The 25,147-nt window shown below is 43.3% G+C and overlaps 1 protein-coding gene across 4 annotated transcripts in view; it reads left to right on the top strand.

Moving 5' to 3' along the window:
- LOC140198240 (serine protease FAM111A-like) overlaps window positions 1-22,096 on the top strand; it is a 33,289-nt gene extending 11,193 nt beyond the window's left edge. Inside the window, exons 3-6 of one of the 4 annotated variants that reach the window (XM_072259289.1) lie at window positions 405-576; window positions 1,413-1,542; window positions 13,162-13,211; window positions 18,695-22,096. In XM_072259289.1, coding sequence (XP_072115390.1) covers window positions 18,716-20,572 — 1,857 coding nt within the window. In that variant the 5' untranslated portion in view covers window positions 405-576; window positions 1,413-1,542; window positions 13,162-13,211; window positions 18,695-18,715 and the 3' untranslated portion in view covers window positions 20,573-22,096. Of the gene's footprint in view, window positions 1-404; window positions 577-1,412; window positions 1,543-13,161; window positions 13,212-15,283; window positions 15,428-18,694 lie in introns of those variants that run through there. The other 3 variants (XM_072259287.1, XM_072259286.1, XM_072259290.1) reach the window with 3 other exon arrangements.
- Window positions 22,097-25,147: the final 3,051 nt, after the last annotated feature.

Genomic DNA, 25,147 nt, shown 5'->3' with positions numbered 1-25,147 from the left:
ATCATAGGGTTACCAGATGCTGCAGGAATTTGCATAAGTGTACTTTTATTCTCCCTTTCAAACTGCATAAAAGTGAAACATCACAGCCATTTATGATATTAGGTTTTGCCTTGTAAGAATAGACTCCAACACACTGTCAGAGTTGACATACATCTGACTGCATCTCCAGCTTCAATCGGAATTGTTTATTTGCTCTTTAAAATAGCCTCCTGAAGGTCATACCTGGTCTTGTGTAAGTCTGGATCCCTGGTCTTGAAAGGCACGTATCTAGCCCTCAGCAGATTACAAATCTCCTGTTTCATCCATTGCTTTTAGTTTGCGTATGTCTGGTATGTGATTGAAGGCAATCTGTTATCCGCACAATTCTTGATAAAGTCAGTGAGAACTGTGTCATATTCATTCAGATTCTAAGATGAATATTATCCAGTCTACCAACTCAAAGCAGTCCCGTGAGTGCTGCTCCGACTCCCTTCTTGGTCCTCATCACTGGTGCTGCTGTCTCCAGGCTCTGCCTCTATGCGGAAGAAGTACAACCAGGTGATTGGACTTCACAATATGTGGGCATGGGATGCTATGGTAAGCATTCTTGATAGTGCTCTGACAATAGTCAAGTGTGTTGGCTCCTCTGGTTCCACGGGTAATATGTTGGTCGTAGTTCTTCAGAGACTTCTTCAAGTTAGACTGCTTGAAATTTTCCACAATGAGAAGGGTGCGCTGAGTAATCTTGAGTATTCTGAAAACCTGCTACTACTCGTGACCAATCTCTCCTATATGTACAGTGATTACCGCACTGGACTGTGTACTGAGTGCTGTTGTGGTGTTTGATGGTTGTAAACGAGACTATTCCCTTATTGTACACTATTCTCCACACAGAAGTTAACCTTCCAAAATGCGCATTTTCTGCCATGAATCTGTTTTTAAAAGAACATCAGAATGAAGTGCACAAAATGCTGGAGGAACTCAGCAGGTCAGGCAGCATCTATGGAGGGGAATAAATAGTTGCTGTTTCAGGCTGAGGCCCTTTATCAGGGCTGTAAAGGAAAGGAGAAGAAGCTAGAATAAGAAGGGTGGGGAGCGGGAGGGGTGATAGGTGAGACCAGGTGAGGGAAGATGTAGGTGGGGGAGGGGGTATGATAGGTGTAAGAGGGAAAAACTTGAAGAAAGAATCTGATAGTGGACTATAGAAGAAAGGTAGGGACGGGGGAAACGAGGGCAGTGATGGGAAGGTGATGGGGGTGGTAGGTGAGGGCCACAGAATGGAGAAACAGTAAGAGGGTGTGGGGGGGGGGGGGAGATAGAGGGGAATGATTTCTCTAACTTCCAGTACAGGTGTCCCCCGTTTTTCGAAGATTCGCTTTACGAAAGCTCACTGTTATGAAAGACCTACATTAGTACCCTGTTTTCGCTTTCAGAAGGTGTTTTCACTGTTACGAAAAAAAATTCAGCGCGCGATTAAAGGCAGCGCCTGCCCCGAGCAGCCGCTCTCCCCCGGATTCGGAACAGTATTGCTTTAACACGTGCCTGTGAGCAGCTGTTTGCAAGGTGAGTTCTATGGTGTCGGAAAAGCCTGAAAGAGCTCGTAAGGGTGTTACACTTAGCGTAAAACTAGACATAATTAAGCGTTTCGATCGTGGTGAACGAAGTAAGGACAAAGTGAGTTTGGCTTGTGGAACTGACGAACACGATGTTGAAGAGGTTTTGGCATCCCATGACCAAGAACTGACAGATGAAGAGCTGATGCAATTGGAAGAAAAAGGATAACAATTGAAACCAATGAGTAATGATAAAGTACAACTTTAATTTTGAAAAGGTATGTCGGTTTAGGGGATATTTGCAGGATGGTTTGAGTCCTTACAAAGAACTGTGTGATAGAAAAATACGCGAGGCTCAGCAGTCAAGCAAGCCTTCCACATCAGCCACAGCAGATGACGAACCTCGACCTTCGACATCGAGGCGGGCAGAGATAGAAGATGAGCTGCCTGCCCTAATGGAAACAGACGATGTCGAGATGACACCCCAGTGTCCCACCACCCCAACCCCCAGGCCATGGACAGATACCGATTCGCGGAGAATTCAACGGTAACCGGGAGGCACACAGCACATCTTTAAGAAAAAAGCCGAAATAAACATGCTAATTAATTAGGTGCCGCCGACACGTAATTGTCGGCCCAGATCAGAGACGACGCAATCGGAAGTCGCCACTGATCTGGGCCGACAATTACGTGGGGGCGCCACCTAATTAATTAGCATGTTTGTTTCGGCTTTTTTCTTAAAGATGTGTTGTGTGCCTCCTTGCTACCGCTGCATCCCTGCATGCTTCGCGGCAATGTATCACTCGGCAGCCTGGAGGGTGGGGGCCACTGCACCACCCAAACTCCGACTCAGCCTAACACATCATCATCAGTGTGCTCGGCGCTGTCTTCCCGATTCCGGTAAGTGATACTACACTGTACATACATTATTTCTACTTTATATCGGCTGTGTATTTTTATGTGTTATTTGGTATGATTTGGCAGCTTCATAGCTTAAAGGTTACTGGAGAGAGTGTTTTTGCCAACAGCGCTTGCGTGAGATTTTCTGCCGACGGCGCTTGCATGAGATTTTCGCTGCAGCAAACAGTTCAGTAATGACTGTGGAAAAGTATTTCTACTTTATATAGGCTGTGTATTTATCATATCATTCCTGCTTTTACTATATGTTACTGTTATTTTAGGTTTTATGTGTTATTTGGCATGATTTGGTGGTTATTTTTGGGTCTGTGAACGCTCACAAAATTTTCCCATATAAATAAATGGTAATTGCTTCTTCGCTTTACGACATTTCGGCTTACAAACCGTTTCATAGGAACGCTCTACCTTCGGATGGCGGGGGAAACCTGTATTCACTCCCGTCTGTTCCCTCCCTTGTCTATCCCGTCTGTTCCCTCCCTTGTCTATCCCTGTTAAGAGTTCTGTAAGCTTCAATGAGATCCCTTCACATTCTTTTACAGTTTTATTTTAACAACTGTGTTCTCTCTGTTGTGCATGTTGCAGAAGAGGTGAAACTGTACTTCCCATTTTCACAAATGAGATCTTTGTCTTTTTAGTTTTTATTCAGTTTGGGTAAGCAAAGGACCAATTTATCTGAGTGACATCACCAGTGACTGGAGACTACCAGCTAAAGTTAATTGACAGTTATAGAGTCATACAGCATGGAACTAAGCCCTTTGGGCTGAACTTTTCCATGTCGACACTGTTGCCCAGTGAGCTGTTCCCATCTGTCCATGCTTGTCCCAGAGCCCTATAAACCTCTTCTACCCAAGTGCTTGCTAACATGCCCAACTCAACCACTACTGGCAGCTCATTCCAAATGCACACCACCCTCTGCGTGAAGAAGCAGCCCAGCCCCTGATTTCCCTTTTAAATTTCGTCTCAGATACAGATTCATTTGCTTATCACATGTACATTGAAACATACAGGGAAATGCATTGTTTGTGCTAACAGGCAACACAACCTAAGGGTGTGCTGTCCGCATGTGTCACCACACATTCCAGCATCAACATAGTGTACCCATGATGCTTGTAGAACATACAAGCAACAACAGTGAAATCAAAAGCAAAGCAAGCTGTCTCCCCCCCTCCCCCCACTCCCCTCTTTCCCCCCCCCCAAAGTACCCCCCAGCTTCCCTCCCTCCCATGTGTCAGTGGCAGCAAGCACAATCCCACCCCCACCCCCACCAGCGAAAGAATTTCACGGATTCACCACACTCCCAACGAAAGAAGATACTCCTCATCTCTGTTCTAATTGGTCATCCTTGCACTTTGAGGCTGTGCCCTCTGGTACCAGAGTCTCCCACTATTGGAAACATTCTTTCCACATCCATCCTCTCTCGACCTTTCAATATTTGGAAGGTTTCAATGAGTAGAGGCCTGGAGCCATCAAACATTCCTCATATTCCCAGGATCATTCTTGTAAATCTCCTCTGGACTGTCTCGATGGCACTTCATTTCTTAGATATGGACCCAGAAACTGCCTGCAATATGCTAAATATGATCTGCCCAATGCCTTTCAAGCCTTAACATTACTTCATTGCTTTTATATTCTAGTTCTCTTGAAATTAATGCTAACATTTTATCTGCCTTCCTAACTACCCACTCATCTTTTTGGGAATACTGCACTAGGACTCCCAAGTTCCTTGTTCCTCTGATACTAAGTTTGCTCCCCATTTAGAACGTGGTCTATCTACGCCTTTATTCCTTTTACCAAAGTACATGACCATGTACTTTCCTACACTGTATTCCATCTATCACTTCTTTACTCATTCTCCCAATATGTCTAAGTCCTTGTGCAGACTCCCTGCTTCCTCAACACTAACCGTCCCTCCATCTATCTCTGTATCATCTGCAATCTTGGCTGATTGAGCTCTGAAAAGTGGGAATAACCTTTATTTAAAGACTTGATAAAGGCAGAAGGGTATCAGCTCTGTTGCAAATGTTTGTGGTCTTTTTAAATGGACTTTCGAATCAGGATCAGGTTTATTATCACTGGCATGTGATGTGAAATTTGTCAACTTAGCAGCAGCAGTTCAATGCAATACATAATCTAACAGAGAGATAAATAAATAAACAAGTAAATCAATTACATATATTGAATAGATCAGGGGTGTCAAACTCATTTTAGGTCACGGGCCGGATTGGGCAAAATGTGACTTTGTGTGGTCCGGATCAGTTGTGCACACGCGCTCCCACAGCTTTCGTTGCCTTCGTTTTTTCAACCTGCTCTCGTGTCTCAGTCTCTGCTATAACTACAAAGTGTTTCACTTTACGAATTTCGTTTCTTATGAAGAAGATTGCCTATCAAGCATTATTTTTATGATTGGTATTAACTTACAGTTGTAGGCCACAAGAAAGTTGTGATATGAGAGAGAGAGGAAAAAATGATGCCATTTTGGCTAAGATTGTTTTGGGAGCCACATCCTTCCTATTAATAAACCATTTGAAATTGAACATTAGCAGACACAAATGTAGACCTAACGAAACAAATTGTAAATGTAGGCTACACAACTGCACCTAATTTTTATTAGCCTGCTTCAGCAATCAAACTCAGACAATGCACACAGTTAGCCTCTAATTTTTATTGAAGTGATCTTATTTACAATAATAGAATAGTCAGAAAATGAATGAATCACAATATTATGACATTCAGTATTTCATAATGCATTTTGCTTACATGTCGCAGTGCATCGAACAGTGTCACTCATTTTTCACTTGCTTCTTCCAGACACCTGACATCTCTTGTCTTTAACCAGCCTGTCACCATCAGGGACCAGTTTCTGGGCAGTTGTGATTTTTATAATGTCACTTAGATGTCTGTGTGTCAGCTGCGAGCGCAGTTTTGATTTGTTAATGTTCATTATGGAGAACGCCTGCTCAGAGGTATGTTGTCCCGAACATGCAAAGGATCTTTGAGGCAAAGTCTGTCATCTTGAGGTACATTGGTCCCAGGTATTTATAGAATGAGTCCAGACCCACAGTCTCAAATTTATATTTCAAAGCCGAGTTACACTGAATTTCAATTAGTTCCTTTTGGAGTTCCTCTGGCACATCTGATGCTGCATTAACGGCAAATGGTGAGCAAAATAGTGAGAATTCCTTCTCGAGCTGAGTGAAGACTTGGAAACAATTCTGAAACTCACTTTTCAGCCGTGATATTTTGTCCTTGTACCTGCCCATGTTGTCATTATTCCCATGAGCGACACGCACAGACTGCAAAGAGGGGAAATGAACTGGGTTGCTCCGGAATAGTTGCACCTCCCACAGGCCTAATTTAATTTGAAAGGCGCGAATGCTGTCGTGGTATTCCGTAACAAGTTTGTTGCGGCCTTGCATGTTAACATTAAGCACATTTAAGTGCTCTGTTATATCCACCAAAAATGCAAGATCATGAAGCCAGTCTGGGTCATCCAACTCTGCCACTGGCTTCTCTTTCTCGTTCACGAATAGTCCTATTTCTGCACGTAATTGAAAAAACATTTGAGCACAACCCCTCTGCTCAACCAGCGGACTTCAGTGTGGTAGGGTAGGCCGTGTCCATTATTACTTTCGGACAAAAGAGTGTCAAATTGCCGATGGTTGAGTCCCTTGGCTCTAATAAAATTAACCGTTTTGATTATTACATCCATGACATTGTCCATTTTCAGACTTCTGCTACATACCACCTCTTGGTGTATAATACAAGGAAAATTCCAGAATTCCTGCTCTGGATTCTCTGTCTGAACTTTCTCTCTGAGTTTCGCAACAACAGCTGCCTTTTTCCCGACCATGGACGGTGTGCCATCTGTTGCCACGCTGACAGCGTGACTCCAGACAGCCCCCAGTCTGTCCAAGGCCTCGACGGGCTGGAGAAAACATCGTTTGCCATTGCGGTGTTTGTCATGGGCACCATCTCCACAAGCTCCTCGGTGACGGTCAAAGATGCATCAACACCACGAATAAATATTCCCAATTGAGCTACATCAGTCACGTCGGTGCTCTCATCAATTGCAATAGAGAAGGTAATAAGTGACTTCACTTTGTCTTTTAGTTGACTGTTCAAATCTCCTGCAAGGTCCCCGATTCTTGCTGCCACAGTATTTCTTGATAAGCTGATATTACCAAAAGCCTGTCTCTTCTCAGGGCACACCAGCTCAGCCACTGTCAGCATGCGTGCTTTGATGAATTCCCCCTCTGAGTATGGCTTCGACGCAGCAGCTATTTTGTTGGCAATAATATAGCTGACCTTGACAGCTCCATCATGAGTCTCTTGACTTTTGGTGAACACTGATTGCTGTTTTTTCAGAGCTGCTTTAAGCTCATTTACCCTTTGTGTTCTGAGTTGTCCTGCGTACATGTCATATTTTTCTCTGTGTGACGTCTCGTAGTGTTGTTTGATATTGTACTCTTTCGCCACAGCCACTTGTTGCGGGCATATCAGACACACAGGTTTGCCGTTGACCCCACAGAAGAAAAAATGATCTTTCCAATTATCATTGAATATCCAACCTTTGATGTCAACTTTTCTTTTCTTGGAAAGCATTTTGAACCACAGCAGCAAACAGTCGCAGCCTTGCTACAGGTGTTAGTTACCTGAGTACTCTGTGTGTTTATACTGTGTCTGACGTTGTAAGTGGGGCCCCAGTGGTCTACAGTACAGGGTGGTAGGGGCTTATGCACAGCGGGTGTTAACTGCTGCCTATTGTTTTCCGAGTACACACAACAAGCTGCCGGCACAGCAGGCGGCACAGACAGCGGTGGGAGAGAGAGCGGCTGCCATACAGATACATAATAAATGGTCGTGAATATACTTTTTTTTTCCCTAAATCATCCTGCAGGCGGGTAGTTTGACACCCCAGAATAAATTTTTAAAAAATGCGAAAACTGAAATACTGTATATTTTCTAAAAAAAATGTGAGATACTGTCCAAAGATTCAATGTCTATTTAGGAATCGGATGGCAGAGGGGCAGAAGCTGTTCCTGAATCGCTGAGTGTGTGTCTTCAGGCTTCTGTACCTCCTACCTGATGGTAACACTGAGGCCCTTAATAATGGACACTGCCTTTCTGAGACACCGCTCCCGAAAGAGGTCCTGGGTACTTTGTAGGCTAGTACCCAAGATGGAGCTGACTAGATTTACAACCTTCTGCAGCTTCTTTCGGTCCTATGCAGTCACCCCTCCGTACCAGACAGTGATGCAGCCTGTCAGAATGCTCTCCAGGGTGCAACTATAGAAGTTTTTGTTAACATACTAAATCTCTTCAAACTCCTAATGAAGTATAGCCACTGTCTTGCCTTCTTTATAACTACGTCGATATATTGGGACCAGGTTAGATCCTCAGAGATCTTGACACCCAGAGCTCTTACCCATACTCTGAGCGATGACTCTTTTTACCCAAGTCCTGAGCTTGTTTAACATGATCTAGTCTAGTATATTAAGCTGCTGAATTATTATGGAAATTTGATGTGCAATTATGTGTAATTTAATGAGACATCAATTAAACTTGTCCCTTTGAATGAAATGGCAGAAAAACTCAGCAGATCAGGCAGTATTTGTGGAGGAACAGTCAATATTTCAGTCTGTGAGCCTTTGTTAAGTGTGGGAGAGAGAGATGCAAGCTATCCTTCGCAAGGAGAGAAGGTGGGGTAAGGATAATTTATAGAACTAATTTGATAGTTAAAATTGTGTTTATTGCTGTAGGCACAAGCGCTTCTCTACATGAGTGCAATGATTCAGAATCCAGTTTATCGCCACCGAAATACGCTGTGAAATCTGTGAAAAACTGTTTGCAGCACAACCTGCACAGAAAAGAACACAAATTATACGAAAAAGTACACAATTTGAACCAAAAAGTCCTTTGTAGGGTAAAGTGGTCATAGTGTTGTTCTATTGAGGGTTGTTACGGTTGTTTTAAGAAATCAACGTTCTAAGGAAACCCATGCAGTCTCAAAGAGAATGTGCAAGCTTCAACCAGCAATTTGGAGCAAATACAAACCATGGGAGTGGTGAGGCAACAACCTGCTCATGGGGCATTAGGGTAGAGTAGCACTCAGTATAACAGTATTACAGCGCCAACAACCTGGATCCATTTGTGACACTATCTGTAAGGGGGGTGTGCATTTTCCGTGTGACTGTGTGAGTTTCCTCCTGCATTTCAAGGATGTACTGCATGTGTTAATAGGTTAATGGGGCAGCTTGGACATGTTGGGCCAAAATTGTTAACATGTCATATCTCTAAATAATAAAAAAAACACAAATGGTTGAAGGGAAATAGCTGTTCTTGATCCTGGTGATATGGGACTTCAGGCTTCTGTACCTCTTGCCTAATGGGAGCTGCGAGAAGATAACATTAACCGCACGGTGGGGATGTTAAATATAGATTTTACTGCCTTGAAGATGATTTGAAATAGCTTGATGGCAAAATTATCAGTGCATTAAGCTCCTTGGTATATGTGGTGTAGTGTATGTAGTTACTCGTAGGTTGGAGCAGCCTGCCTTGCAGTCTAGATGTAATGAGGACAACAAGAAAAGAAAAACTGAGTCCACATGATATCTTTTTTAGATTATGAGGACACTCAGTCCTTGTTTATTGTCATTTAGAAATGCATGCATTAAAAAATGATAGTGTTCCTCCAGAAAGATAACACAGAAACACAGGATAAACCAAGACTAAAACTGACAAAATCACATAATTATAACATATAGTTACAACAGTGCAAAGCAATACCGTAATTTGATAAAGAGCAGACATATTTAACATAGGAAATGGTAAATGCTGGAAAGGCTAAGCAGGATTGGAGAAAGGGTTGGCTTTATAGCTGAAGGAGCCTTTGTCAGACATGGGAAAGAATGAAACAAGTTAGTCCAGGTAACAGCAAAATGATGTAGCTAAGGGAATTTCTCCGACAGAGTGAGGATTAATTACAGGTGGCACTAAGTTAAGCCGCTGTGGCTGTGTACTTTGTTGCTGATATAGTTTTTGGGATATATCCAGCAAGCCAGAGTATACCACAGAGAGGAAGAGGGAAATGGACAGCAGGCAGAAATTATTCTTGTGTAGAATAAGATTAAATTACCTTTAACCTTCTACCTTCCTGCATCTGGTGTTCGAAATATTCTTTCCAGGTTTACATAAAATATACAGCACAATACAGCCCCTTCGGCCCATGATGTTGTGCCAACCTTCTAACCTACTTCAAGATCAATCTAATGCTTCCTTCCCACATAGCCCTCCATTTTTCTTTCTTTTCTGTGCCTAAGAGTCTGTTAAATGTCCCTAATGTATCTGCCTCTACCATCACCTCATCTGTGTGTTCCATGCACCCACCCATCTCTGTGTAAAAGGGAAAAAAAGACTACCTGCAATATTTCCCCCCCCCCCCATTCTTCCTTCCAGTCACTTTTAAATTATGCAATTATGCCTTCTTGTACTAGCCACTTCTGTCCTGAGAAAAGGTCTCTGGTTGTCCACTAGATCTATGCATCTTATGTCGTACACCTCTCAAATCACTTCTCATCCTCCTTAGTTTCAAAGAGAAAAGGTAAAGCTTACTCAGCCTTTCCTCATAAGGCATGCTCTCTAATCCAGGCAGCATCTGGTAAATCTGCTCTGCACCCGCTCTAAAGCTTCTACATCGTTCCTATAATGAGGCAGCCAGAACTGAACACAATGAAGCAGTGATTAACTTGTTTAGTATAGTGCAACTATATTTGCAATGTGCCAGTCTCTCATACTCCCACCTTCCAAAGATGTACTGGTCGGTGGTCAATTAATGAGAGTAAATTGCCCCTAGTGTAGATGGGCGGTAGGGGAACCATGGGGGAGTTCATGGGCATGTGAGGCAGAATAGGTCCAGCCCTGATGAAGGGTCTCGGCCTGAAACATCGACTGTTTATTCCTCTAATCGATGCAGCCTGACCTACTTCCAGTATTTTGTGTGTGCTGCTCCATAGGTTACAGGGAAATGTGGGGGAATTTGATTGATGACATGGCTCTGAGAGCTGCCATTGATTTGATGAGACAAATGGCTGCCTTTTATGTTGTAAGGATAGATGAGATCCCCCTCCCTCAGAGCTGTGTGTTTAGCTTCCTGTCGTGTTCCAGGAAGTGCGGAAATGTGAACTGAAGGTGAGCAACGAAACAATTGAACAGGGAGCACGTTCAATCCATTACGTAGGGAGCATGATAACGTCTGACAGGGCTGATGTTGAAATGAGGAGGAGAATGGAGATTGCTAAATCCACATTGGGGCATTTAAACAAGAAACTAAGGAATAACGCAATTTCTATGGGTACAAAACACAAGTGTTGTGCTACGTTCATTCCACACTAACGCACGGAAGCAAACGTCAGACAGTAAGTATCAAAGCAAAATGAAGCTGCAGAAATGTCATTTTTGAGAAGAATAATGAAGGACGGAGTAACAAATGAAGCTGGAATAAGGAAAGTTACATCATCAAGCAGGAAATGGCAGTTGGAATTTCTGGGACATGTACTGAGGAAAGAGAAGCTCAAACATTTTGCAGTGACGGGAAAGATTGATAGAAGAAGAAGTTGCGGTTGACGGCGCATGGACAGGCTAAAGTTCTGAATAGCTTATTAGAATTTTTCAGATTAAGGACAGATGGCAGACCGTGATCGCCTGCATCATATGACGCAACCCACAATGCTGACGATGAGTGTTCCAGTGAAGCTTCAAATAAGTGGGAGAACAGCACCTTCTCTTCCCAGCTGTTGGATTCTGATACATTTGAGATCCAGAGGTTTGGAATTCTGGAATGAGGCATAACATTTGTTGCTTATAGCTGTCATATTAAGGGTTACAAGAGCAAGAACAAAGAAGCAATGGTTGTCTCATACAGAAAAAACAACTCACACTAAAGTGATAACAATTACCCTATAAAAATAGCGAGATTCAAGTTTTCAAGTGCTATAGAAAAACTAAGAACTTTCTAGAAAACTACAGAATCAGCTGTACAACTACTGGAAAAATAACTGAACAATTGTGTGTGTGTATAGATGATTATATAAAAATGCAAGGATAGGAAAGATTAAGCTACAATAAAAATAACAATTTTATATCCTAATAAAACACTGGCAAGTCACAGCCTTTTACACTTGATGGTGATATCAAGAGTTTTCAGATAACTAGCCATTCCAGTATTTCATTTACAGTATTAGTTTTTTAGTTTCCTCCATCTCTTAAATTCTATAATTGGCCTCAGTGCATTTCTGTTGCTGTTTGGGTGTTGTGTCTGTGGGGCTGGGGGCAGAGTGCTGGTGGGAATTCAAATTTTACCCATGTTATTGACCTTGCTGGAAATGCACACGTGTGGAATTTTGTCCAAGGCAGGGTCTAGATTTGATTTAGACACTCTTTTCACAAGATCACAAGACAAAAGAGCAGAAGTAGGCCATTCGGCCCATTGAGTCTGCTCCGCCACTCCCCCATGAGCTAATCTATTCTCCCATCTAGTTCCAATTTCCAGTTTTATCCCCATATCCCTTGATACCCTGACTAATTAGATACCTATCAATCTCCTTAAACACCGTCAATGATCGGGCATCCACAGCTGTATGTGGCAACGAATTCCATAAATACACTATTCTTCTTGAAATGAAATGCCAATATAGCATTTGCTTTCCTGAAATGGAAACATCAATGCCCAGGAACTGAGAAGTTTAACAGAAAAAGTGGTGGATACAGCACAGTCCGTCACAGGCAAAGTCCTCCCCATCACTGAGCACATCTACAAGGAATGCTGCCACAAAAAAGCATCTTTCATCAAAGATCCTCACCATACAGGCCATGCCACTACTATCACAGGATGTACAGAAGCCTTGGGTCCCACATTGCCAGGTTTAGGAACAGTTGTTACCCTCCAGCCATCTGGCTCCTAAACTGGAGTGGCTAATTTCACTCAGCACTACTCTGAACTGATTCTCTACAGACTCAACTTTCAAGGCCTTTACAACTCATGTTGTCAGTCTTATTTTATATGCACAGTTTGTCATCTTCTGCATATTGGTTATTTATCAGTATTGGTTTATGCATAGTTTTTTTTGGTAAGTTTGTTTGTATTTCTTTATTCTTCTGTAAATACCAGAAGTAAATGAATTTCAAGGTAAACATGAGGTAACATATGAACTTTGATAATAAATTTTACTTTGACCATAACTCTGACAGAAGAAACTGAGTGGATTATGAGAAGAGAGAAAAGAAATTCTGTACATGTTTAGGAAAGAGAAAGCCTTAAGATTTTTACTGTCTTCTGCTGAAAAGTGTGAACATCAAGTAGCAACGTGGATGGGGACTGCATGTTTAGACTCTTGCATACTGATCACTTCAGTTGTCTTGCAACATGGTGTACGTGAAAGTAATACTAGCAGTTGAAATATTTTCAGATGCAGGCAGAGAATCAACAGGGCAAATGCTTCATCCTGTCATTTGGTTTCTTGAAGTCACACAAAGTGTTTTGGTCTCATTAACAGATAATTGTGTTTAACTTCTGGAACAAATTACTCAACTTAAGTGGCTCAGTGAAAAACAATTCTAATCACTTTCCCACAGATTATTCATATTTTTGGTTATTTCCATCATTTCAATTTGGCTATTTCAATTTAGGTTTAACTATCTTACATTTTTCTTTCAGATTCGAATTGCCTAATCCGAACTGCTGAAGAACATTACCAGGATTCTCAGGTATAGCTGATCGTGTGTCTGTTGTAGAAAATTGGTGTTCTTGCATCAAATTATCAGGGATTGCACTGAAAATAATTGAAGTTACATTCCCATGCAATAAAGTTCAAAATAAATTTCGAATCAGAATCAAGTTTAATTTCACTAGCATTTGCCGTTCAGAAATTGGATGGCAATGGAAAAGAAGCTGTGCCTGAATCGCTGTGTGTGGGCCTTCAGACTTCTGTGCCTCCTTCCTGGTGGTAGCAGTGAGAAGAGGGCATGAACTGGGTGGTGGGGGTCCTTATTGATAGATGCTACCTTTTCGAAGCACTGCTCCTTGAAGATGTTTTGGATACTACGGAGGCTAGTACTCATGATGGAGCTGATTAATTTTACAACTCTGCAGCTTACTTCGATCCTGAGCAGTAGCTCCCCACAGTGATGCAGCCAGTCAGAATACTCTCCATGTTACATCTGTAGGAATTTTTGAATATTTTCTGGTGATATTCCAAATCTCTTCAAACTCCTAATGAAATATAGCTGCTGTCTTGCCTTGTAGCTGCTTCAACTTGCTGGGACCAGGTTAGGTCCTCAAACCCAGGAACTTGAAATTGCTCACTTCTGATCCCTCTATAAGGATTGGTGTGTTTTCTTGTCTTGCCCTTTCTGAAGTCCACAATCAGCTCTTGGGTCTTATTGACACTGGGTGAAAGGTTGTTGCTGCGACACCATTGAACTAGCTGGTATATCTCATTCCTGTATGCCCCCTCATCACCATCTGAGATTCTGCCGAGAATGGTTTTATTATCAGCACATCTATAGAAGGCATTTGGGCTGTGCCTAGCCACACAGACATGGGTGTAGAGAGAGTGGGCTAAGCACACACCCCTGAGCGTCAGTGTTGATTGTCAGTGAGGTGGAGATGTTATTTTATTACTAAAGTACATGTATGTCACCATATACAAACCTGAGACTCATTTTCTGTAAACCCCATAGAATCAATGCAAAAGACGGCAAACTGTAAATACAAAAAGAAAGAAAAGAAATATTAATAAATAAGCAAAAATATGGAGAACGTGAGACGAATATCCTTGAAAGTAAGTCCATAGGTTGTGCGAATAGTTCAGTAACGGGACAAGTGAAATTACCCCACTGTTCAGGAGCCTGATAGTTGAGGAATAATAACTTCTCCAGAACCTGGTGGTGTGGGTCCTGACACTCCTCTACCACTTTCCTGATGGCAGCAATGAGAAGAGAGCATGACCTGATATTGCTTGCTGCTTTCCTGCAACAACACTCCATTGTAGATGTGCTCAATTGTGGGGAGTGCTTTACCCATGATGGGTTAGGCTGTGTCCACCATAGGAAGGATTTTCCGTTCAAAGGTATTGGTGTTTCCATACCAGTCTGTGATGCAGCTAGTCAATATACTCTTCCACTACCATCTGTAGAAGTTTATCATATATTTAGATATCATGGTGGTTCTTCATAAGCTTTTATGGAAGTAGTGGTGATGCTGTGCTTTCTTCATAATTGCACTTGTGTGCTGGGCCCAGGATAGGTCCTCTGAAACGATAACACCGAGGATTTTAAAGTTGCTGACTGACTCTACCTCCACCCCCATGAGGACTGGCTCATGGACTCTGATTTCCTCCTCCTGAAGTTGATAATCAGCTCCTTCGTCTTGCTTACATTGAGTGAGAGGTGGTTGTTGGGGTACCATTTAGCCAGATTTTTACTCTCCCTCTGATATGTTGATTCATCACCACCTTTGATTTGGCCAACAATAGTGGTGTTGTCATCTAATTTTAAAATGGCATTGGAGCTGTGCTTGCCCCTCACAGTTATGGGTGTAAAGAGAGTAAAGCTGGGGGTTAAGCATACAGCCTTGTGTACCTGTGCTGATGGAGACTGTGGAGGAAATGTTGCTAATCTGAACTGACTGGGGTCTGCAAGTGTGAAAATCAAGGATCCAATTGCACAAGGAGGTATTGAGGCCGAGGTCTTGAAGCTTATTGATTAGCTTTGAGAGAATGATAGCATTGAATGCCGAACTGTCGTCAATAAAGAGCATTCTGATGTGTGCACCTTTGCTGTCCAGATGTTCCAGGGTTGAGTGAAGAGCCAATGAAATGGCATCTGCTGTGGATCTGTTGTGCTGGCAGACAAACTGGAGCGGATCCAAGTCACTTCTCTGATTCGTCACCAATCTCTCAAAACAGTTCATCACTGTGGATGTAAGTGCTACTGGGCGATAGGTTCTTCTTGGGCACCAGTACTTGAAGCCTACTTGAAGCAGATGGGTAGCTCATACTGCTGAAGCGAGAGATTAATGATCTCGATGAAAGCTCCAGCCAGCTGATCAGCACAGGTCTTAAGTACTCAGCCAGGGACCTCATCTGGGCCAGTTGCTTTCAAGTGGGTTCACCCTCCTAAAGGATGCTCTCACGTCAGCCTCAGAGACTAAAATCACAGGATCATTGGGGGCTGAGGGAGTTTGTAATGGTTCCTCCATGTTTTGATGGTCATTGAGCTCATCTGGAAGCGAAGCCCTGTTGTCTCCTATGTTACTTGATTTCACTTTGTAAGATGTGATAACTTTCAAGCCCGGCCACACCTGTCAAGCATCCTTTGATTCAAGTTTGGTCCAGAATTGCTACTTCGCCTGTGAGATGGCTTTCTCGTAATTTTCTTCGTTGCCAGACTTGAATGCCTCTGTTCTGGCCCTCAGCAGATCGCAAATTTCTTGGTTCAGCCAGGGCTTCTAGTTGGGGAAGGCTCTGAATTATCTTGTGGGGCGCCTTGGTCTGTGACTGTTTTCGTGAAGTCTGTGACCATCGTAGTGTATTCATTCAGATCCACAGATGAGTTCTTGAACACGGCACAGTCCATTAACTCGAAGCAATCTCGTAGCCCCTCTTCTACCTCCCATGACCGCCTCTTTATTGTGCTAATCTCTGAAGCCTTTCTCTTCAGCCTCAGCCGTATGCAGGTATGAGAAGGACAGCCTAGTGATAAGATTTCCTGAATTGTCATGTGGGCATGGAATTGTAGGCATTCCTTGTCTTAGTATAGCAGTGATCTACTGTGTTGGGACCTCTAGTGCTACAGGTTATATGCTGTTTGTAATTGAGCAGAGACTTCTTCAAACAAGCCTGATTGAAATCCCCGGCTACGATATGAAATACATCTGGGTGGACTATTTCTTGTGTGCTGACAGGATCATGCAGCTATATAGGACCCTGGTCAGACTCCACTTGAGATACTGTGCTCGATTTTGGTCACCTCACTACAGGAAGGATGTGGAAACCATAGGGTGCAGAGGAGATATACGAGGATGTTGCCTGGATTGGCGAGCGTGCCTTATGAGAGTAGGTTGAGTGAACTTGGCCCTTTCTCCTTGGAATGACAGAGGATGAGGGGTGACCTGTTAGAGGTGTATAAGATGATGAAAGGTATTAATTGTGTGGATAGTCAGAGGATTTCTCCCAGGGCTGAAATGACTAACAGGAGGACACAGTTTTAAGGTGCTTGGAAATAGGTACAGAGGAGATGTCAGGGGTAAGTTTTTTTATGCAGAGAGTGGTGAGTGCATGGAATTGGCTGAGGCGGATACAATAGGGTCTTTTAAGAGACTCCAGAATAGGTACATGGAGCTTAAAAAAAGAGGGCTATGGGTAACCTCAGGTAATTTCTAAAGTATGTACATATTCAGCGCAGCATTGTGGGCCAAAGGGCCTGTATTCTGTAGGGTTTTCTATGTTTCTATCTCAGTTGCTTAATTATAGTTGGCTGTGATGGTATTGAAACTGTGGTCAGGATGATGGAGTAATCTCGTGATAAATAGAACAATTGGGTTTGATTGTTAGGCATTTAAGGTCGGGAGATCGTGAGTGTGACAAGGCCAACACTATGGAGCACCGCAGAGAGTTTATCATGAAATGCACACCTCCACCTTTTGTCTTCTCCAAATCAGCAGTTTGGTCCATTCTGTGTATTGAGGAGCCTTTGGATCTGATCGCGGTATCTGGCATGCTCTGAGTAAGCCACATCTCGGTAAAACACAGAAAATAACTATTTTTAATTTCCCTTTGATACAGCAACCTTGCCCTCAGGTTCTCAATTTTGTTCTCCAGTCACTACACGTTTGCTAACAAGATGCTGAGTACAGGGGGCCTCATCCCTCTGCATTTCAGTCTGCCTTGGAGTGAGATGGATATGGGTTTTAACATTTGGATGCACGTGGATGAGAGGGGTATGGAGGGCTGTGGTCAGGTCGATAGGACTAGGCAGATTACAAGTCCAGTGTGGAATAGATGAGAAATGGGGACTGTTTCTGTGCAACAATGCTCTATGATGCTATGAACATTGGAGGCAGTGTTGTTGGGGAATAATATGTTGGCATGGACTGAAGATTGTTAGAAAGCAGGTTCATTTAAAGGTTAATTTATTATCAAAGTACATAACTCTGAGATTATTCTTCTCCAGATAGCCATGAAACCAAGAAAAAAATGAATGTTAACAAAAACATTGACCCCCAAATCCCCCTCCCCTGCACAAAAAAATGAGAGAGAACAGGCAAAAGCACAGAACTTAATAGAACTATAAGACTGCGGAGGAAAAAAAAAAGTCCACAGTTCAAATCCGTATCCAAAACACAGAAAACCTCTAACGTCTTCTGGGAACAGCAGAGGGCCACATAGGCGCCGCTGTCAGCAATCCCACTAGCGATCAGAAGGCAGGCAGCCGGCGCTCACCTTTTGTATTTGCCTCGATGTTTCAATCACCCTTGTCGCTTTAATTGGCGACAAGGAGTTGACGTGGGCTCGCGCCCCATCCCACAGTCTCCTCGCCAGGAGGCTTGCACTTGCTGCCTCCCATCTCCAAACTGCAAATCATAGGCTTCAACAGTTCCAGAAACATACTCAAGACAAAAAACAGACGCAAAAGAGGTAAAACAAGTGAAAGAAATAGCTTTGTGGTGTATCCAGAAGATGTCAGCCGTGGAGCATTGTGTGCAAGCTCCATCCTGACTGGGTTAGGTTGGGAGGTTGGCATTAAAGGGATTAATGTTGGACATTGAGGAAGGGTGAGTCAGGATAGGTTGCAATTTAGGAGCTTGCCACACATTTGCAAAGCTAAGCACTTCAGAAGAAATATTCAGTCACTTAATCTGTGCCTGAGGAGCAAGAAGAACTTTTGACCCTAGTGGCAGGGGCAAGGTTGTGGGGGTGGGAGGAAAGATGGGGCAAGATTATGGGGTAGGAGTAGAACCCACTCACGGTTAATAACCAGTGGGAAGTGAGAGAGTTTACGCAAGAGTTGAGCAGTCGTTTGCTGAACATACCCTGCCCACATTATCACCTTTTGAATTAGTAGTGATTGCCAGGCACCAGTGTAGAATTGGGTGGAAGAGGAGAGTGCGGGTTCAAGAAAGAAAGAAAAATGACAGTCCATTTCAATACTGACAAAAGTTCTGTGTGTCTCTGTCTGTCCCTCTCCAGCTCAGAATCGCCAGGAGCAAAATGACGAGTGACGTTATCCCAAGGGATAAGCGGAAGCTGCAGACCAGCAGGTATGCGGAGGAGTTTGTCCCGAAGAACGGGAAGATCCTGAAAAACGACAACCATTTTGAGGCAGGTGACTGGGGCACACCGATCTCCCTGAAGAAGGAGTTCACCTTTAGCGTGTGCGGAGACCCTGATAACATCCATTACGCCTTCGCTGGCGACCCAGGCGACACCCTGCTGTCTGCGCTCAATTCCTCCTGCGACTTTGAGGAGAAGGTGAGGAGTGACAGCACCATCCTCGCATACGGGGAAGGGCCTCTGAAAGGACTGGTGAACTTCAACATCCTCTGCCGCTATCTGCCGCAGCACACCCACTTCCGCTTGGTGTTCCTGCGCTCTGCTGGCCGGGAGGGTGGAGCCGGTGATCAGCCAACGCAGACGCCGCCGGCGCCTCCCGGCAACCGGTGCCACGTCCTCTTTTACATCGAGCCCAGCGGCCGAACGGTGGGGAACACCACCCAGCGGATTGTGGTATCTGACCGCATCGCGCAGGGCCAGACCAAGCTCTGTGTGCTGGGCTTTGTGGGCGAGACTGTCCGGGAGGCACTGGCCAAAGACGGCCGCTTCGACGTACGTCTCGAGGATGACACACACAAACTGTTGGAGAAGGTGGAGCCTCTGTGCAAGATCCAGTTCAACCACCCTGTGGACGCGCTGCATGGCCGCAGCTTCCAAGTGGAGCTGAGCATCGCCAAGAAGAAGCCACACCCCCCTCCCTGCTCCTCCACTGCCGCTTCCTCCGATGACAGGAGCGCCAGACCCAAAGGCAACAGGCCTGCCGAGACGCCGCCAACACTGATGACACCCAAGCGGGAGGCAGATGGCAGGGCGTCAGAGAATAGCCGTTACCCCCTGCCTAGGTGGCACGTGGAGGCAAGGCGTGCAGCCCTGCTGCGCTTCAAGCAGGCCATCAGCCGGAGCGCTGAGCTGGCAAACATGTCAGAGAGGCAGTGCCTGAACCGACTCTACCACGAGGCCCGGTCGCCCATCCCTGCCCGCACCATCCGCCGTGTTGGCGAGTGCCTCTCCGCTGTGGGTTGCCTGACCTGGAGATCGCTCAACGCCCAGGGCAATGGCACCTGCTTCCTCCTGCAGGACTCCTACGTGCTGACCAGCTGCCATGCAGTGGAGATGCTGGCACAGGGCATGGAGCCAGTCCGCTGGCCCACTGCCATCCAAGACTATGCGTATGTTACCTTTAGCTTTGAGGAGGATGGGCAGGGGAGCCCCCCACTGAGGCTGACTGGCTGGCTGGAGCTCTACGATCAGGCCCTCGACTACGCCGTACTGGAGTTGGCGACCCCGGCTGGTGTTCCAGGCCTGATGGAGTCTTCAGTCACCCCACCCCAGGCCGGCAACCTTTATATCGTCGGCCACCCAGATGGGGAAGTGAAGAAGGTCTGTCCTTGCTCAGTCATGAGCAGTGAACAGCCGGGGACTGGTGACGCCACACAATACCTGGAGAACCTGCGGTCTGTGATCCCCGGAGAAGCTGCTGAAAGTTATCTGCCGGATATGGTCTTAGTCGCAAGCCATGCTTTCAACAGGGTGAGACACCCCAACACCAGTCCCTTCCGAGCAGATTATCACCATGGTGCCTCAGGCTCTGCAATATTGAACTCAGAGGGATGTGTGGTTGGATTGCACTGCGGGGGTGAGACCCACAAGAGGAACAAAGACCCCGAGAAGTTCTACATTGAATTCGGGAGGTCCATCACACTCATCATCCAGAATATAGTTAGCAAAAGTGACACTGTCACAACCGAGAAATCAAAGCAAATCATTGCGGCATTACAAAGTTATTTAAAATAAAATGGGTGTACTCAGAGGTGTGACATTGTGCAGGAGTACTGTTTGCTAGATATGGAAGTTATGTGTTTGGAAAAGGTGTGATCTAAAGTTTGTTTTGAAGGTTCATTCTTCAGGTGGAAACCTATCTATTGAAGAACACAGACCCCTGTATTATACTTGAATAGTGGTTATGCCAATGCCCTTTACCTTGCATGTATTTTAAATACCCAGGCCACTGAGGAAATATATTGGGGATCTTTTTGTGTGGTGTACAAAGTACATTTATATTCATTGTCTACACAGCTCTATGTTTGGGAAATAAAGAAGATGAGAAATTAAAGAAACCTTCACGGTTCCTAAGTGCAGGCTAGAGAAGGGGATATGGTTAAAAAACGAATCTTTCAGACCACATCCTACCAGTATCTGCCATAATTTAGATGAAATAAATTGAATTATTCTCTGTAGTTATTTTTTGTTCACTTTTTCCTCTGTATCCACTCCCTCGTGCCCCTGCCCTCCCACCGTCCTTTTTCCCCCTCCCTGTCCCCCTCCTAAATTCTTCTGGAGGAATGCACATTTGTGAGCCAAGTTCAGGAACATGCTGGTCTCGGGTTGAGCTCATTATCAGCCTTTATACATTTTACATTGCTTGATAGGACAAGGATATTGGTACGGTTACTTCCCTACCCAGCTCAGCTATTGCTGTGCTCATTCTTCCCTCCTCCGAGCCCATGAGGCAGGTGTAATAGGATCAGCTCCAGGGATCTGTCTGTGGCCTCTGGTTTATATGTAAACGAAGTTACTGTTGGTGTTTGACCAGTCCTGGGCTGGATTTTGTGGTACTGTATGGTCTCTGCATAAGTTGGTCAAAGTGTTTGCCCAATTTGAAAACACTAAATTGACCTGTTTGCATATAAGTTGTAAATTTTTTTTCTTTTAAGTTCAGATGAGATCCTGTGTTAATAAGTTTGAGTAAAACAAAACATGATTGTAGTGAAGTTCAAAGCTGTTTCAATAATTCATTAAATATTTGGCATTCCACAACTACTTACCCTCATCCCAATCTCGAAGTTTTCAGGAAATTAAGAGCATCTTAAATATACAAGTACAAACAACTGGATGCAAATCTAGCTAATTTAGAAATTGGATCAAGTTTGGCAGGTTTTCAAATGCTGCTGTAGTGTGCCTAAAGGTCCAGGAGTGTACATTTATTCCTCCGTCTTGTGAAAGTTGTTACAAGGTCTTGTTTCTCTTTCAAATGCCTTCATTTATGGGGGGTGTTGTATGTTTGTGTTGCATTTGATGTACTTTACAATGACACTAGTATGTCTTAAAAAAAAATAAAGTTAGCTTTATGCCATTAGTGCACTGACTACATTAATTTGTGTTTCACTTTCAAGTGTTAGGATAAAGTTCTGCAAAGCTATTTAAAGGGAAGATGGTCCTCTCTTTTGTCTTTTTAGGCTTGAGAATATTCTATCATGCACTGTTTGGCAATACTACAATGAGCAACTGTTGAATAAAGTTATTTTCACTTTTTATTAATGTGGCCTTTGCAATTTTATGTCCAATGCTCTGTTCTTTCATTCATTTCATCACCCCAAATGTTTCTGTTATCACTAAATAAGCATTTTTTTAAAATTGAAAGAAATGGCTCCACCTCAAGATCCTAAATGCCAGGCTGTTGTCGCTATCCAGTGTCATCCTCAAGGACCTTGCTACATTCAGCTGTTGCTGATGGTTGATAGGAAAACTGTTTAGAGTGGGAACCAGCTAGCAACTTCAGATCTTTCTGCACCAGCCCCCACCATGTAGCACTTATTCTGGATTTTAGCTCCAGTCAATTCACCAAACTTGTGCAAGCCATTAAGCCACAGGCCTGATGATCAACTGGTCGGTTTTATCTGTGTTTAATTCTCGATCACTTGTTCATAGTAGAATCACCAAGTTATTTCCCAAAACTGGAATGCTCGCATGTGAGATACCAAGTACCAGAGGCCAAATTAATCACTGTAACTCCACTTGCTCAGCTTTCTCCCAAATGCCCATCACCTGTGAGTGAAAGATTTGATGGTGCTTATAAAGTTAACTGAAGGCCCAGCCCTATACTGTATTGGCTTCCACAGGAGTGCATTTTTTTGGTAGCGTTGTGGCTGGGTGGTTGGAATTGCTGAAGTAATAATTCTGAATACAAAGCTTTAATTGAATGAAGCGTGAAGTTATTCAGACAGGCTTTCTGTTCAGTTGAAACAGATTGATCAAGTCTAGCATTTGTCACTGAGCCACCACTTGCATCGAATTTATCTCATTTAACCTGTGGCTTCCCATTTTCTAATTCGTGCTCCTGGCCATATTTAGAATTATTTCTTTTCTAATTTTCCCATATGTAAGGAACTGAACATGTCCAAGGTATGCACATGTATTCATTGCGATACAATCTTAGTAATTCAAAGAACATAAATTCTACACATTATTATAATAGGATTGTTTAATATCCTTTTTATTCCTCCAAAATAGCTGCTTATTGATCTTTTTATTAAAAATAGTAAGATATAATGCTTTACAAATTTGTTTTGGTCTTTCCTGCCCACTTTTTCTAGACTGTTCCAATAATTTCTCCTCAGATCAAATGAAAAATATTTACGTTATCTCTCTGCTCTCTTTTGAAAAATTTCCCCAACTTTTACTGTTCTGTTCTGGCAAAAAAGGTTCTCTTATGTAGCAAGCTAGCAAATAGTTCCATTAGATGTAACAAAACATTTCCCCCTGCAAACAGCAGCAGGTTAGTGTAACTGGTAAAGAACACAGTGGAACCACAAAACAGAGGCCATAAGGGGTATTGAATAAGGAAAATAAAACTGTTACTAATGTGTGTTATGTAATAAGATGCATGAAATCTGGTTGCTGTTTTTGCCTAAATCCAGGAGTGCTATGACCAATGGTATAATTTTGCTGGATTGCAATTTAACAGGTGTGGTAATGAAACTAGTCTGGAACTCAAAGAATCAAGTATTAATTTCTGAGCCAGATGGCAAAGTTTTTAAAGTATTCAGATGAAAATTTAGTCAGGACAAAAGTATGTATTTTCTTTCTAAAAAGAAAAATAACTAACACTTGGATAATGAACTGTTCATGTTACATGTTTGTATTGGGATTTATTTTAGTGTTAGCATTGAAATTGTTTCAAAATTGTCTTTATCATTCATGTTAGTTTCACATTTTTAAAAATCCTGGTTAACTTGGTTTTATCTTTAAAATAAAATATTGTCAGTCACAATATTTGTAGTTGTACCAATGCAAAGTTTTTAAAGCTTTGAAAAGTATTTGTGTGTATAAATTTAGAATTGGACAGTAGCTTATCCAATGAGTACTTGAGTATTGGCCCACATGGTTTTTCAAGGCCAAATGTTGAAGCTATTCACTCTAGTTTACAAGACTCATAGTCCCAAGTTAAAAGTTGGTTGTGTACGACTGAGTGCAGGAGAAAATATTTTCTGAAATGTTCTATCGTAGCTATACACAGACAATGAGCATATTCGAGGCTGAACTTGATTGTTTTTTTTATACATTGATGACACCAAAGCTATGAGGATTAAGTGGAAATAATGGAAGTAGGATGTGTTGACGGAGATTTAAGAGAATGATTCTACAGGTGAACATATGAGGAGTATTTGATGACTCTGGGTCTGCACTTACTGGAGATTACAAAGATGTAGGGGATGTCATTGAATATTGAAAGGCCTGGATATAGTGGAAGTGGATAAGGTGTTTCAAACAGAGGGAAAGTTTAGACCTGAGGTCACAACCTCAGAATAAAAGGTACAAAATGCTGTAAAATGTTTCAAGGCAACAAGAGAATGGAGCTAAGATGAGAAATCAGCCATGATTGAATGGTGGTGCAGATTTAATGGCATTAATTCTGCTCCTATGTCTTATAGACCCATGAAATGGAGAACAGGACCTATAATTGAATTAATGAGGGAACAGCTCCAAGGGTCGGCACGGTTAAATATTGCCCCCATTTATCACTAAAGGCAGAGGGAGGCTGTGGCCCAAAGTCCCACAAAAAGCAATGGAAAACATTGGCCTGAACTAAAGTTTAATTTCAGAACCAGGTTTATTATCAGTGGCATATGACATGAAATTTGTTAAGTAATTGGCAGATCTTTTTATAAGCCAAAGGCCTTAATGGATGAAGGGTTTAATATTGGGAGGTTGAACTCGAGCAATTATAATGTAGCAGGATCTAATCAGAATAGGGCAATTACAATTAGATAATTTGCATCCACTGCAGTTTTCAAGCACTGAGTGTGTGAATGACTGCACTGAGGGATGGTTATTGCAGGGTAGAGGTCTTGGCGCAAGAAGGTCGCAAACAACAGCGTACCGCAGACACCTCCGTATCTCCCACTGTACTTTGGCAGAAGCACGTGATTTGATCACATGACCGGCTTCCCGCGGTATGCGCGGGCAAAGTCGCAATTGACAGTTGGTTGCGGGAACGACGAGGGCTTGCAATGACAGCCGGAAGCAAGAAACCAAGACATAAAGACATGAAGTGCGATGAAACTGTGTGGTGTCGGGGGTGTGGGGGGG

The sequence above is a fragment of the Mobula birostris genome, chromosome 5 (assembly GCF_030028105.1).
Source record: "Mobula birostris isolate sMobBir1 chromosome 5, sMobBir1.hap1, whole genome shotgun sequence".
Taxonomy (NCBI): Eukaryota; Metazoa; Chordata; class Chondrichthyes; order Myliobatiformes; family Myliobatidae; genus Mobula; species Mobula birostris.
This window is presented reverse-complemented; position numbering and strand designations above follow the sequence as displayed.